This window comes from Mycteria americana, chromosome 23 (genome assembly GCF_035582795.1).
Source record: "Mycteria americana isolate JAX WOST 10 ecotype Jacksonville Zoo and Gardens chromosome 23, USCA_MyAme_1.0, whole genome shotgun sequence".
NCBI classification, from domain to species: domain Eukaryota; kingdom Metazoa; phylum Chordata; class Aves; order Ciconiiformes; family Ciconiidae; genus Mycteria; species Mycteria americana.
The window spans coordinates 4,756,119-4,769,384 of NC_134387.1; the positions used below are offsets into that span (position 1 = coordinate 4,756,119).

The 13,266-nt window shown below is 47.8% G+C and overlaps 1 protein-coding gene across 1 annotated transcript; it reads right to left on the reverse strand.

The window, feature by feature from the left end:
- Positions 1-4,312: 4,312 nt before the first annotated feature.
- NEFM (neurofilament medium chain) lies at positions 4,313-9,189 on the reverse strand. The gene is made up of 3 exons (XM_075523520.1): positions 8,078-9,189; positions 7,640-7,764; positions 4,313-6,366 (listed from the first exon to the last, which is right to left on the reverse strand). Exons 1-3 carry the CDS (start codon positions 9,137-9,139, stop codon positions 4,887-4,889), a joined length of 2,667 nt encoding a protein of 888 aa, XP_075379635.1. The 5' UTR covers positions 9,140-9,189; the 3' UTR covers positions 4,313-4,886.
- Positions 9,190-13,266: the final 4,077 nt, after the last annotated feature.

The following is a 13,266-nucleotide window of genomic DNA, read 5'->3' on the forward strand; positions in this document are numbered from 1 at the left end:
ACATTTCCCTTCTGCTTTTAATGGAGATTTTTTCTACATGTGTTTCTGCAGACTTACGCTTACAAAGCAGATTTTATTTTCTATCTCCAGGAAAGCAGTGGTGAGCGGTGGGGGATACTTGCAGTACCACAGGCCAGAGACTTGACACATGCTGCTTGCTCAGTGCTTTTAAAAGCTATTGATGGAATTGCAGGAGACCTGCTCCTTTTGGTATGTGATAGCCTTAGTTCAAACAGCAGAATATTGAGTCTAAGAGATGGTACTTGGAAATTCGCCTAAGCGCCCTGTGAGAAAATGCTTAGCGTGGCACTTCAGTTGGGAGAGAGGTTCTGCTCCTACAGAGCAAAAAACATGTTATGCACCAGCTCAGAACTCATCACAGCCATTAAAGCCACACCACTGTTAAATAGATTGGCACATATTAAAACCACTGCCCCATCCTGCCTTTCTCCAAGCACTCTGAGCTCCTTTTAACTTTTCAATACCTGATTTTGCTCCCTCTTTCATGTCTTTTTTTGCAGATAAACTCCTCCTTCATTCAGTCCTTTGTATCCCTTTCACTTCTGGGAAGCAATACAGCCTGCAGCTCTCCAAATCGTTGCAGCCAGGCTGCTAGGGATGCTCTTAAACCAGCACATTTAGAGATACACCAGCAAACACATTTCTCCTTGCAGTGTATCTCAGTCTGATCCCCACTGCTTATGTTATTTTTAATGTATTGCAGCTAAAGGAGAGATTTCACAACTCCGCAGGAAATGTGTGAGTCACAGCAGTGGCAATGAGCTGCAGAGAGCGGCAAGCTGCAGTGACCGTCCAGCCTGGTTTGTCACCTCCAGTCCTGCCTTGCTGCTGAGGTAAACTGGTGGGAGGGAGGATGGACGTGTGCTTTTTATGTGCCGAGATGCTCTCAGGGTTGTGGGGATCCTGCTGGCAACCCTTGTTTTACCTTTGAAAATCCAGGAGCTTGCTTTGACGCAATGCAGTAAAAGCAGGCAGAGGGAGACACGATAGAAACTTTAACCCAAGTTGCAGCTGCAAGTAAAGCCACGAGTCTGTCCCTGAGTTTTCTTTGCTGTTTGGGCAGATGGGGTCTTGATCAGGCCAAGATCTCATCACAGGGAAGACAAATACAAGCAGGTCCTGTGCTTTTCTTGAGATACACATACACACACACTCCCCTTCCAGTCCGCAAGAGAAAAAGTTGTACAGATATAATATCCAGATCCTAGGAATTTGCCTTCTAGTAACTAAATAATTGACAATTCATCATTTGCTGCCTTCCTAGATTAGTTAAGGGTCGTTTAATCCTGAACTGAGAAGGAAGAAAGCCCACATGTGAGTGGGAAAAGCACAGAACCTGATGCCTGGAGAAAATTCTAGTGCCTGACTCAGCTTCCTGGCAAATGCAACCTATTTGTGTTTTGTAACACTTCCCAGCTTGTTTCCACCTGGAATTTAGTTCTGGGATGCTGAAAATCTCTTAAGCATAGCGCTTCCGCAAGCTGATACGGTAAAAAAGTCCTGTTTTAGAGCCCTCCAGCCCCTGAAGTCAGGGGGGTCTTGATGGTCCATCTTAAATAAGATGCATAAACCTTCACAGTAACTTCCTTTAATTACTGTTTTTCCCTTCATGGAGTCTTTCGTATTGATCAATGAACTTCTGTGTCTGAAAGTAATTAATCCCTTCACTGGTTATGCACAGTCTGAAGCAGTAATTGGTGCAGAACAGGCAAATAACATACTATTTATGCATCTCTGCCCTGGAATTATGCGATCTTTTGAAACTGTTTGATTGCAGATGTCAGTAGACAAAACCTCTTGGCAACATTAAATATTAATCAGTTCTTATAGTTTTATAAATATTTAGAAATGTGTTAACCAGTTGCTTATTTCTCTTAGGATTTGATGGAAATATTTGCAGTGGGAAAGAGACTAAACTCACAAATGTATTTTGTGTGTTAGAGCAGAGAAAAAAAATGCAGTTGTGGGTGATAACTAAAGGCTGCGATACGTTTTGGGTGGAAAAGGGGGGCGAAATGAGGATATTTTGAAATGTACCATGCCAGTGGGTAGCCCAAGAGTTTGCCTCCCACGCAGGCTATGCAATGAATTCCCAAAACCATTCAGGAAAATCGATGTACCCTGGGCAGAAGCGTTGATACAGCCCCTTTGTACAAGAAACTGCAATCCTGGCTGGACTGCCAATGTGCAAGCAGAATCAAAACACCACAAATAATAATCTCTAGGTCCTTGTACCTGTATCCTACCAGAACTGAAAAGAAAGCATAACATGAAAAATAGCAAGCCAGTTTGGGATCCCACCTGCACCTGTGTAAGCCCACGTTAACATGATGTTCTTGAGTCTCCCACTGACACTGAAATTTAATTCACTGTACAAGGTCACCCTTCTTTGTCTTGATGCTGAAGATGCTGAGGGGTGGTAGCCCACTGGCATCGCAGTTTGCCACGTTTTAGCAGATTCTAGAACTTACTTGGAAGCACGTAAACAGAAAGTTTTATGTTAAATATTGGTCTCTGGTTTAGTTTTTGGGTTTAGTGGTGCTGTTCTCTTGAAAATTTTGATTAGACCCAAGAGAAAAATAGCTTCAATGCTCACAAACCATTGGGCATTTCTGTATTTTAACATAACTTGGTGCAAACACTTACTGACAATAGGTGAGTGTGACCGGGCTACTTAACTTCTTATTCGTACAGGTATTGTTATTTTTATGTCACGTCCACATGTAACTTTCACACATAAGCTTGCTACAGAGAAGCTGCCATTTAATTTGCTAACTCTGCTTTAATTAAACGTCACCCAACCAGCAAGCTGTTGAGCACAGATTTCCATTATTGGTATCAGCAGGAGAAACATTCATTACTTCGCTACACATTCAGATTTGTTTGAAAGGCTTATCTGCTGTGGACTTTTCACAATTTCTCCAGTGAAGAACATGCAGAACCCTTTCGATTAAAGACTACTTGATCTTCAATTATTGATAGGGTAAAGAATTGGAAGGCATATGCAAATCATAGATTTTGATCAGACCCTCAATTAGTCAACGGATTTCAGGACAGTCCATGTCCTGAACCCAGGCTTAAAAATGATTTGCATTTCTTTGCTAGTTACGGGAGGTAAGGCATGAGCAGTGTTTTTCATTTTCCTTTTGAAATGTGCTGGAAATAAACACAATATTAATCCCATAATAAGACATATTAGTTCCCCAAATTGGAGTTGGGGCCCTTCTCTTTTTCCCTTTGTTTCATTTGTCTCCATTTATTTTCCATGTGGTGGGATTTTAGAGAGCCCTTTAATTAGCTTTCTTCTTAATAAAGCCAGCCTGGAAGTAGCGGTAGACATAGACCAACCCTTAGGAGACTTTTCTATTGGAAATTAAAAAATGCTTTAATTTTATTTTATCTGTCAGTCATACCAGGTACAATCTGAGCCCTACCCAGCCTCACTTCAGACTGTGGAAGCTATTTCTACAGCTATTTTCCAATGGACAAATATGTAAAAAATTTGCTAGGAATATTTTTGATATATGATACCAGTACCACCTCTGGGAAAGTTTCCTTTTTCCAGGAATTTATTTGCTCTTGATTTTGGAATTTTGTGTTTAGAGGCAGATTGTAGTCATTGATTATTTGAGACAGAGAATTGATAAGGATGTTCCCATATAATTAAGGCAGGAGGGGAAAAACTAAACAGAAGCTACCCCATTTTGATGAACACATGGTGTCTTGGTTGAGGTTACTTAATGGGTCTTTGCACACTTAAGTGAGAAACTAGTGTCATAGAAAATACCATGCCCCGTTGTGGTTCAGACAGGCTATCTTCCCTGGAAAATGAAGGAATGATCTGGAAATTGCCACATCTTTAAGGTTCTCCTTAAATGTGGAGAGTAGTGTGCAGGGAGGAAAATTGTACTTGCAGAGTAACACTCTGACGCTTAGTACAAGCGGCATTGCTCAGATAAGTGATGGTAGCAGCCCATGGCTCAGAGACCTTCCCGTTGCTAGCAAAAGCAATTGCAACCCCTCTAAGCACCTAAAGGCCAGGCAATAGATTCCTCTTTGCTCTAGAAAGCATGGGATATGGCTCTTAAGTATTTGCTTCAACCAGCTCAAGCATTTGTATTATGTTACAGGAAATTTGTTCATCACATGCAATTCAAACTTGTTTTCTGAATGAGGACACTAAGGAAAAACCACAAGCAACTTTTCAACCCAGGCACCTGTGTTCCTGTTCAGGACAGAGTATCACACTTCAGGGAAGGATCCGAGTTGGAAAAAGACACCAGACAAGTCATGTTTTCAGTATTGACCTTTATTGAGCAAGAACTGCTGTGACTGTTTTACATCAAACAACAAAAGGTTGCGTACTGTGCATGTCAACTAGGTTCTCCCATGAGCAAAAGTCCACCCTAATTGCACCAGTGAGGTAAACATAATTATTTATAAGTAGCTTTTTTTAAGGCTAGGAGAGTTCTGGTTCTCATGAATATTCTATTACTGTTTTCTGTTTGTTTTTGGCTCAGTTGGTTCTTTGCATAATACATCTTAAGTCGTTCCTCAGATATGTCCCTCCAACAGCTCAGGAAATTCAAAAGCTTCCTTTGCACTTTTCATCTCATGCACTATTATTAGTATTATTTTTTTAGATCCCCAAGCTCTGTGGAGGGAGTACATCTTGAGCCTGCATGCATTCCCCCCCCCTCCCCTATATTGCACAAAAAAGTAAAATACTGTGTGTCTGGAGCCTCCATGAGAGAACCCGTTCTGCTTTGAAGCCGTCACTCACATGCATTTTGCAGCTGTCATATGGCTTAACCTTTTGCACCAACCCAAGCTCTTTAATTTTTTTAATTTAGCTATGATTTATTTTATTCGGTCTCTTTAATCTCTTTTACTATGGCATGTGAAGTAACTTTCTCCACTTTCTTGGTGGACACTAATTTCTCCTCAAAGCTTTCTTCATGTTCCTCTACCTTCTGAGTGACTGTCACTGACTTTGTGATATATGTGGTCGTACTGTCCCCACCTTCAGTGATTTTCTCTGCTTTTTTGGTTACTACAATTTTCTCACCCTTATCATCAATTGGACTCACATCTAGGCCATTGGTGACAACTCCCTTTTCCTCCTCAACCTCCTTCTCTTTGGATTCCTCCTCTTCCTTTTTCTCCTCCACCTCACCATTCACTGCAATGTCTTCTTTCCTGGACTCCTTCTCTACCTCTGCACTAATTTTTGTTACCTTTGTGACAGTGACGGTCTCCTCCACCACAGCCTTTTCATCTTTGACCGGGGAGGCCGGCTTCTCTGGAGAACGGGGCTTCTCTGGAGTTGCCGGCTTTTCTGGAGAGCGGGGCTTCTCCGGGGTCGCCGGCTTCTCTGGAGAGCGGGGCTTCTCCGGGGTCGCCGGCTTCTCTGGAGAGCGGGGCTTCTCCGGGGTCGCCGGCTTCTCTGGAGAGCGGGGCTTCTCCGGGGTCGCCGGCTTCTCTGGAGAGCGGGGCTTCTCCGGGGTCGCCGGCTTCTCTGGAGAGCGGGGCTTCTCCGGGGTCGCCGGCTTCTCTGGAGAGCGGGGCTTCTCCGGGGTCGCCGGCTTCTCTGGGGTTGCTGCCTTGTCTGGAGAGGTTACCTTTGGTGTCGCTGGCTTCTCCGGAGATGCTGCTTTCTCTTCCTCCTTGGCTGGTTTCTCACCAGCCTTCTCCACCTTCTGTTCTTTTCCTGCTTCTGCAGCTGTTTCTTTCTGGACAGCCTTGGCCGGCTCTGTTACAGGGGATTTAGGGGGGGATTTAGGGGGTGACTTTGAGGGAGGTGTTTTGACCTTCTCTACCTTTGCTGCTACTTCTTCAGCTTTGCCCTTGGCCTCAGCTTCTTCCCCCTCTTCCTCAGCCTCCTCGCCTTCTTCCTTTTCCTCTATTTCTTCTTTTTCAGAACCTCCTTCTTCTGCTGCATCGGATTTTGCAGCTTCTTCCTCCTCTGCTTCCTCTTCCTCCTTCTCTTCCTCCTCAGGTGCAGCTGCTTCTTCTGCAGCAGCCTTCTCAGGAACAATTTCTTCCTCTGCAGCTGCTTCTTCTGCTTTTTCTCCCTCCTGTTCTTCTTGCTGGGTCTTGGCTGCCATTTCTTCTGCAATAGCTGCTAGGGCATCTTCCATTTCAGACTTTTCATCCTCTACCTTTGTCTCTTCAATGATTTCTTCTACAAACTTGTGCTGGACCTTCAGCTTTGGTGGTTCAATTTTTGTTTTCTGAATTTTAGTGGATGCTATTGTGACAGATGGTTGTCTGTGTGTGAATATGGGTCCAGTAATGCTTCCAGAGAAGGCACTGAATCTGGTCTCTTCGCCCTCCAGTAGCTTCCTAAGGGAATCAGGAGGAAGGAAAAAAAATGAGCATAGAAACCCAACATAAGGGACAGCTATTAGAATATTTCCCTGTCAGCAGGATGAAACCAGTTTGTATGTGGAATATGCTAGAGCTGATCAGCGTAATCCATCACTCACAGCCCCAGTTCAGCTTTCCTTGAATCAGCTCTTTTGCAAAATTCATATTCAGCAAACAGCTTTTAGCTTGGTTTGCATGTGGCAAGTGTAACACCTTCAGCTGATCACTTGAAATTCATGCCATAATGAAGGTTTTGACATTAAGGATAAGTCGGCACAGAGTATGGCAAAAATAATTAACTTCATAGGATGCATTATGATGTAGGCGAACTGAGAATTTGACACAGCCAACAGACCCAAATCAGATATTGTGGCTGAGACATTCAAAGCCAATTAGAGCGGATGTCCTAGTTCAATAGTTTGGGCATCCGCCTTTCTTGTGCAGCTATGAAAACTGAAGAGACTTTTGTTCAGCTAACTTTGGCAGCAAACAGCTGTAGACCCTAGGGTATTTGTGTGTTTGTCTGAACAGCCTCAGGAATTTAAGCAAATCTGGAGATGGGTTTCTTTGGTCTTACTTTTCTTATATTCAAATGCATGTTTTTCATCTAAGCCTGTGACCCAGAAAAATCAGCAGTTCTCCGATGAGAGTTCTAAAGTGATGCAAAGGAGACTAAAAAAAAAACTTGCCAGGTGATGGCAATAGCAAGCAATGTTCCTGCTCCAGATTAGAGTGGATGCCTTTAAAGGAAAGTTGAGCAAGAAAAGCAAAAGTGTTTGTGACAAGCAGACTAGCACTCCCTGCTTGAAACCATGATCAAGCAAGCGCACTGTCTCTCAAGCGATAAAAGGGAATTCAAGTGACAAGCACCGCTTGCTTGGCATATGCAAAGCAAACAGGAATTAAAAATAAACTTGTCTTTTGCTGCATCTTTGGCTTTTGTAAACAAGGGCAGGATGCGGCACCAGGGTGCCACTGCACTGAGTCATGCTACCCTGTGCCCGCTGAGCTCGCTGGGAGCTGTGCCACTGATTACCAGAGAGCCCATCCCTAACGAGCTCTGGGTTCTTACTGCAAACGCTCCATGCTCTGTGTAGATTTTGAAACGGTTGTAATAATTTAGTCAAGCTCTAATTTTACTTGTGTTCACTGCATGCAGATATTTCTTATCTGTGGTAGAGCTTCCCAAGCCAGCAGCATCTGCAGTGCTATTAATATTCCAGGCATGTCTGCAGTGATCCTACTGTACCTGTATGCAGCAATTTCAATATCCAGGGCCATCTTGACATTGAGGAGGTCCTGGTATTCCCTCAAGTGACGTGCCATTTCCCACTTTGTTCCTCTAAGCTCGTTCTCCAGCTGATGAATCGTGTCCTGCAACAGAGACGCAGAAAACCTCTGTGACACAGACATACGCTTCGCAGAGAGACGGAGCGGAAAAAAGTTCTCAAAAGCGACTTCCAGAAACTCTTTCTGGGAGGCAGTGCCAGGACCAGAGCGGGACCCACCCGGCGCCCACCGCCCTCCCCGGCGCCTCCCTCCCTCCCTCCGCGGCCGCTGGGGCCCAGCCCCGCGGCCAGCGCCTCCAGCTCCCCCCGCCCGCACCCGCGCTGCGGAGCTGCTGCCCGGGCACCCCCCCCCGCCGCCCGGACCGGGCTCGGCGCAGCCCGGGGCGCCTCCGCGCTACCTGGTAGGTGCTGAGGTCGTTGTTGTGGCGCTCCTCGATGTCGCTGAGCTGCCGCTCCAGGGACTCCTTGGTGCCGCGCACCGACTCCAGCTCGATGCTCTTGGACTGCAGCTGCCGGCGGTACTCGGCGATCTCCTCCTTGGCGGAGCGGATGGCCTCCTTGTTCTGCTCGGCCGCCTCCGTCAGCTTGGCGTAGCGGCACTTGAACCACTCCTCGGCCTGGTGCATGTTGTGGTCGGACTGGCACTCCAGCTGGGCGCGGATCTCCTTCAGCGCCGTGGTGAGGTCGGTCTTCAGGTAGTCCTTCCTCTCCACGGTGGCGTGGGACGCCTGGAGCTGCGCCAGCAGCTCGGCCACCTCCTCCTCGTGGTTGCCCCGCAGGAAGGCCACCTCGTCCTGCAGCGACTGCACCTTCTTGTCCAGCTCCGCCCGCATCAGCGAGGCCTCCTCCATCTCCTTGCGCAGGGCGCGGATGGTGGCCTCCGTCTCGTCGCGCAGCCGCGCCTCATCCTCGAAGCGCTCCCGCAGGCGCTGGATGTCCTCCTCGATGTGCTCCGAGTCCAGCTGGATCTGCGCCTTCTCGTGGCTCACCTGCTCCAGCGCCCCGCGCAGCTCCCGCAGCTCCTGCTCGTAGGCGTCGCTCAGCTGCGCCCGCCCGGCGTGCTTCTGCCGCAGCGTCGCCAGCTCCGCCTCGATCTCCTTGTTCTGCTGCTCCAGGTAGTGCACCTTCTCGATGTAGCCGGCGAAGCGGTCGTTCAGCCCCTGCAGCTGCTCCTTCTCGTTGGAGCGGCTCAGCTTCAGCTCCGCCGCGCCGTTCAGCAGCGAGGACTGGCTGACGTCCAGGCTCTCGGCGGAGCTCAGCACCGTGGAGCCGTAGGCGGCCCGCGGCACCGCCAGGTTGGGGCGCTTGTAGGAGGAGGACACGGTGCTGCCCGAGCCCCGCGACCACGACTGCGAGCGGAAGCCGCTGGACGGGGAGGCGCTGGCGCGGCTGTAGGTGGCCCGGGTCTCGGTCACCCGGCGGTACGAGGGGTTGCCCAGGGGCTCCATGGTGTAGCTCATGGTGGGGCACTCGGGGGTGGCGGGCGGCGGCGCAGCGCTGCTCTGGCCGCCGCCGCCCCTTATATAGCCCCGCCGGGCGGCAGCGGGGCGGCCCCGCACACGTGTGCGGGGGGCGGCCTCCCCCCGGCCCTGCCCCGGCCCCGCCTCCCCTGCTCCGCCTCTCGCCTCCCCGGCTCCTGCCCCCTGCCCCGGCTCCCCCTTCCCTTCCCCTCCCTTCCCTCTTCCCTGCTCCCGCTTCCTGGCACCCCAGCCCCTGGTGCCCCCCGATGCCCCTTCCCCATTCCCCCTTCCCCTTGCTTCCCCCGTTCCCTTCCCCCTCCTCCCTCCCCACTGCTCCTCCTTTCCCATCCCCTTGCCCCGCTCCCCCCATTCCCTTCTCGCTCCCCCCTGCTCCCCCTTTCCCCTGCTCCTTCCCTCTTGCCCCTGCTCCCCCCTTCCCTAGGCCATCACCCTCTTCCTTTCCTTCCCTTCCTTTCCTTCCTTTTCTTTCCCTTATTTCCTCCTTTTCTTCCTTTTCTTTATCTTCTTTCTCTTATTGCCTTTCTCTCTTTTCTTTCTTTTCTTTCTTTTCTTTCTTTTCTTTCTTTTCTTTCTTTTCTTTCTTTTCTTTCTTTTCTTTCTTTTCTTTCTCTTATTGCCTTTATCTTTTCTTCCTTTCTTTTCTCTCTGTTCTTTCCTGTCTCTCTCTTCCCCCCCCGCGTCCCCCTCCCGCAGCGGCCATGGCGGAGCGGAGCGCGGTGCCGGCACCGGGCCGCTGCCGGGGGCGGCGGAGCAGCGCCCGGCGGAGCCCGCAGGGTAGGGCCCGGGCCCGGGGCCGGAGCCGGGACTGCGACCTCAACCGCAACCGCGACCGCGACCGCGACCGGGACCGGGGTGGCACCGGCGGCTGCAGCACCACGGGCAGCTCCCGCCGGGCGAAGGAGCGGGGCCGCCCTGCAGCGGGCAGTCCCGGGGCGAGCGGGGGTGAGCAGGGGGCAGAGGGGTCCCACGATGCAGCCCCCCCCTCCCCCCCGCATCTCCCCTTCCCCAGGCGGGGTCTGACGTTTGAAGGTCAAAAGCGGGCAGGGAAGGGAGGCCGGGGGGGTTCCGGGGCTGCTTTGCGGCAAGGAGGGCTCCCGCCGGGGCTTCGCCTCCGTTTGGGGTGGGGGCCAGGCGCAGGAAGGGGCTCTGCAGGGGGAGGCTGGGGCAGCCGGGCAGTCAGCAAGAGTTTGAAAGACCCCCGGCATCCAAAATCCTTCACCGTAATCCTTTCCCCCCCCTCCCTTCCCTCCTCCCTTTTCCTCCTACCCTCACATTTTCACATTTTAATCTAACGCCTGGTGCATTGCTTAGAAATAAATTCTCCTTCTCTGAAACCTTGTTAAAAATTATGTTTACATGGTACAATATGCTTTGTATGGGTTGCATTACAGCGACTAGCTAACATCCAGGCTTTGAACTCCTCTTGGATGGATTACAGCTACATAGGCAATTGATTAGTAAGCTGCAAAGAAAAAAAAAAAACCTGCCGGTGCTAGAAAAAGCCCTGCCACAGCTCCCATTGCAAGGGGGAGAATGCTGAGGGGGGGAAATTTTAACTCCTCACTCAGAAAGGTGCTGAAAAGCGTCTGCCTGTGTTCAGTCTGTAAATTTTTAAGCAGGTGACGTTGTTAACAGGCAAAAGCCTTCCAAAAATCGCCTTCTTGCCTTGAACCTGGGACATAGACAGTTCCTGGGCTTGATGCTGCCGTGTCTTCACTGTGGAGAGTTAGGGAAGTCTGAGGGACAGGGTTAAACTTTGCGAACCACAGGGAACACCGTGCCGCTGCTGGCTCATTAATATGATGCTGTCATAGGACTGCAGCACTGCAGTCAGTGGGGAAGTCAGAATTATCCAAGGTATCTGCTGAATTGTATTTGCAAACACAGGCAGTTAGATCCACTGGTTAACCTCTCTGGAGCTTTATATGAGAAACACCGAGAAAAGGTGTTATTATAATTGAAGCAATCAGGGATTCTAAATCTGTTCCATTAATTTTGCTGAAAGTTTTCTCCATAGGCAAAAAGCATCCCTTTGGATTTAATTGGAAGTCAAAACAAAATTACTGTCTATTATGGCATTGCATTGTGTTTCCTTTTAGGGAAAAAGATATGTTGCGATCTGGTTCATTACTGCTTTTTTTCCCTGTTAAGTAAAGACTGGGAGGGGGGAACAGATCATGGTTTTCTACATATGGAAAACTTACTGTAAAAGAAACCATATGGTTAACAGAGGTGCTTGGGAGTTTTTATTATTCTTTTGATCTTCTGAAAACAAGCGAATGGTGTTGAACAGCAAGTAAGGAGGGGCACACTGAACTTTGTCATAGAACTCCCTTTCATTAAATACCCTGATGCATGGATCGTTTTAAATCCATTTCCCCGGTATGCAAAATAAATTGTTGCTTTATAATCAAGCAGTGATAGCATTTGACGTATTTAATTAATATTGAAATTCAAGTAATGCAAACTTTTATAGAATACAATAATTTTCATAATACATATTGATTACCTTGAAAATCAGGATATTTAGATGACAAGTTTGCATTCAGAGAGGCATTTACAAGCACGTACAGAAATCCTCTGAAATAAACCACGTTGTTTTAATTAAAACCACATTCTTGCAATGTTTGTTTCGGCTCCATAATCAGATGCAGGTGGACGGAGCTCCTGCTCTGTTACCCTGAAGGTGAGCTGAAGGTTAGAATGAGTCAGGGAAATCAGCCTAAAATGTTGCCTTATTTCTGATGAGCAACTAATCCCTTTTTCCTTTCTCTCCGTAGCCACTTTGGAGACTTTGAAATGCAGACTAATATTTCTGCTTATAGAGAACTTTTTGCCTCAAAGTTTAACAAACAAGCATTGCTACTTCGGAGCAAACAGCAACCCGATGTCTCGGGCTTTGGAGCAGAAGGGAAGGAACAGGCACTCCCACAGAATCAAAAAGCAGCAGCATTGATTTTAATCTTGATCATACACTATTGACAAACCTGCATTAAAGAAATACAGAAGGATGAGACTGAGTTCTGCAGCTTCCTTAAAAAAAAAAAAAAGGAAACAAAATACAGAAGGCTGAGTTGTACCACAGCCTGACTGCTTCCAGATAAAGCAGTTTAAGATATAGCCAATGATAATGAATTAACTTGAACATCTTTTAAAAAATGATAGACTCAGATGAGTAGACGAAAAGGGGGGTTTGGGTGGGGTTTTTTAGGTTCTAGAGAGACAGTAGAATGCAGAGGACTGGACAGATAGTACAATGCAGTTGGTTAGAACTATTAAAAAAATTATTTATCAGCTTAAAGGGGATTTATCTTGGTAAGTGGCTGCCTGTTTTTAATATAAGCCTGAATTAAGCTTGAGCTTAAGAAATTTAAGCCTGAATAAGTCTTAGTGATATCCATGCAAGGAGGACAAACAGTAACATCAGAAGGAAGTTTGTCAGAGTGAAAAAAGAGTAAGGAAATCAGAATTTGGTCCGCTTTTTATGTTCCACGCCACAGAGTAATGTAAATTGGTGTGACTCTCCAAGCCAAGGAAGTTACATTGATTTATGTGAGCTGAAGGCCTTGATGTCCTAGAACCTTATTTGGTCACCATAAACTTATAATAAATAATGGCCCAGATAATCAGCTGGCACAAATTGGTCTCATTCCAGCAGCATCAAGAGAGCAAGGACGGACATTTCAGTCCAGCTGAGGGTATGTCCTAATAACATTTATATAGCGACAGCTATGGAAGAAAACACTTAGATTTATGCACTAAGGGCCTAGTCCTGTACGGTGTTGGATGCTTCCTGAAAAAGGCTTTAGGACCCTAGTTCCTAAGGAAGCCAAGAAGTGATCAGCACGCACAGAAGGAGTGCACAGCACGCCGCAGGATCGGGCCATCGCATGAATGAGCAGCGCTGGCGTCCAGCTTCATGGGAAGCTGAACTTTTAAAAGGATTTACTTTTTTGTTTCTTTTTGTAATTTGTTCAGGATCTTGAGATTTGAAATATCAGGTTCTTGGGGGGGTTTAATGATGGGTTATCACGATCATTCACAAATTGTCTTCAGCATCATTTGGGGACACTTGGTACAATGAAGGAAAGGGGACGTAGCGGAAG

What these genes read in the sequence shown, in the direction of transcription:
- NEFM (XM_075523520.1), bottom strand. Translation starts at nt 9,139, where the DNA reads ATGAGCTACACCATGGAGCCCCTGGGCAACCCCTCGTACCGCCGGGTG. An exon ending in ACGACCTCAGCACCTACCAG is followed by an intron (nt 7,765 to 8,077) that starts GTAGCGCGGAGG and finishes TCTCTGTTGCAG; the next exon opens with GACACGATTCATCAGCTGGA. An exon ending in ATTGAAATTGCTGCATACAG is followed by an intron (nt 6,367 to 7,639) that starts GTACAGTAGGAT and finishes TGATTCCCTTAG; the next exon opens with GAAGCTACTGGAGGGCGAAG.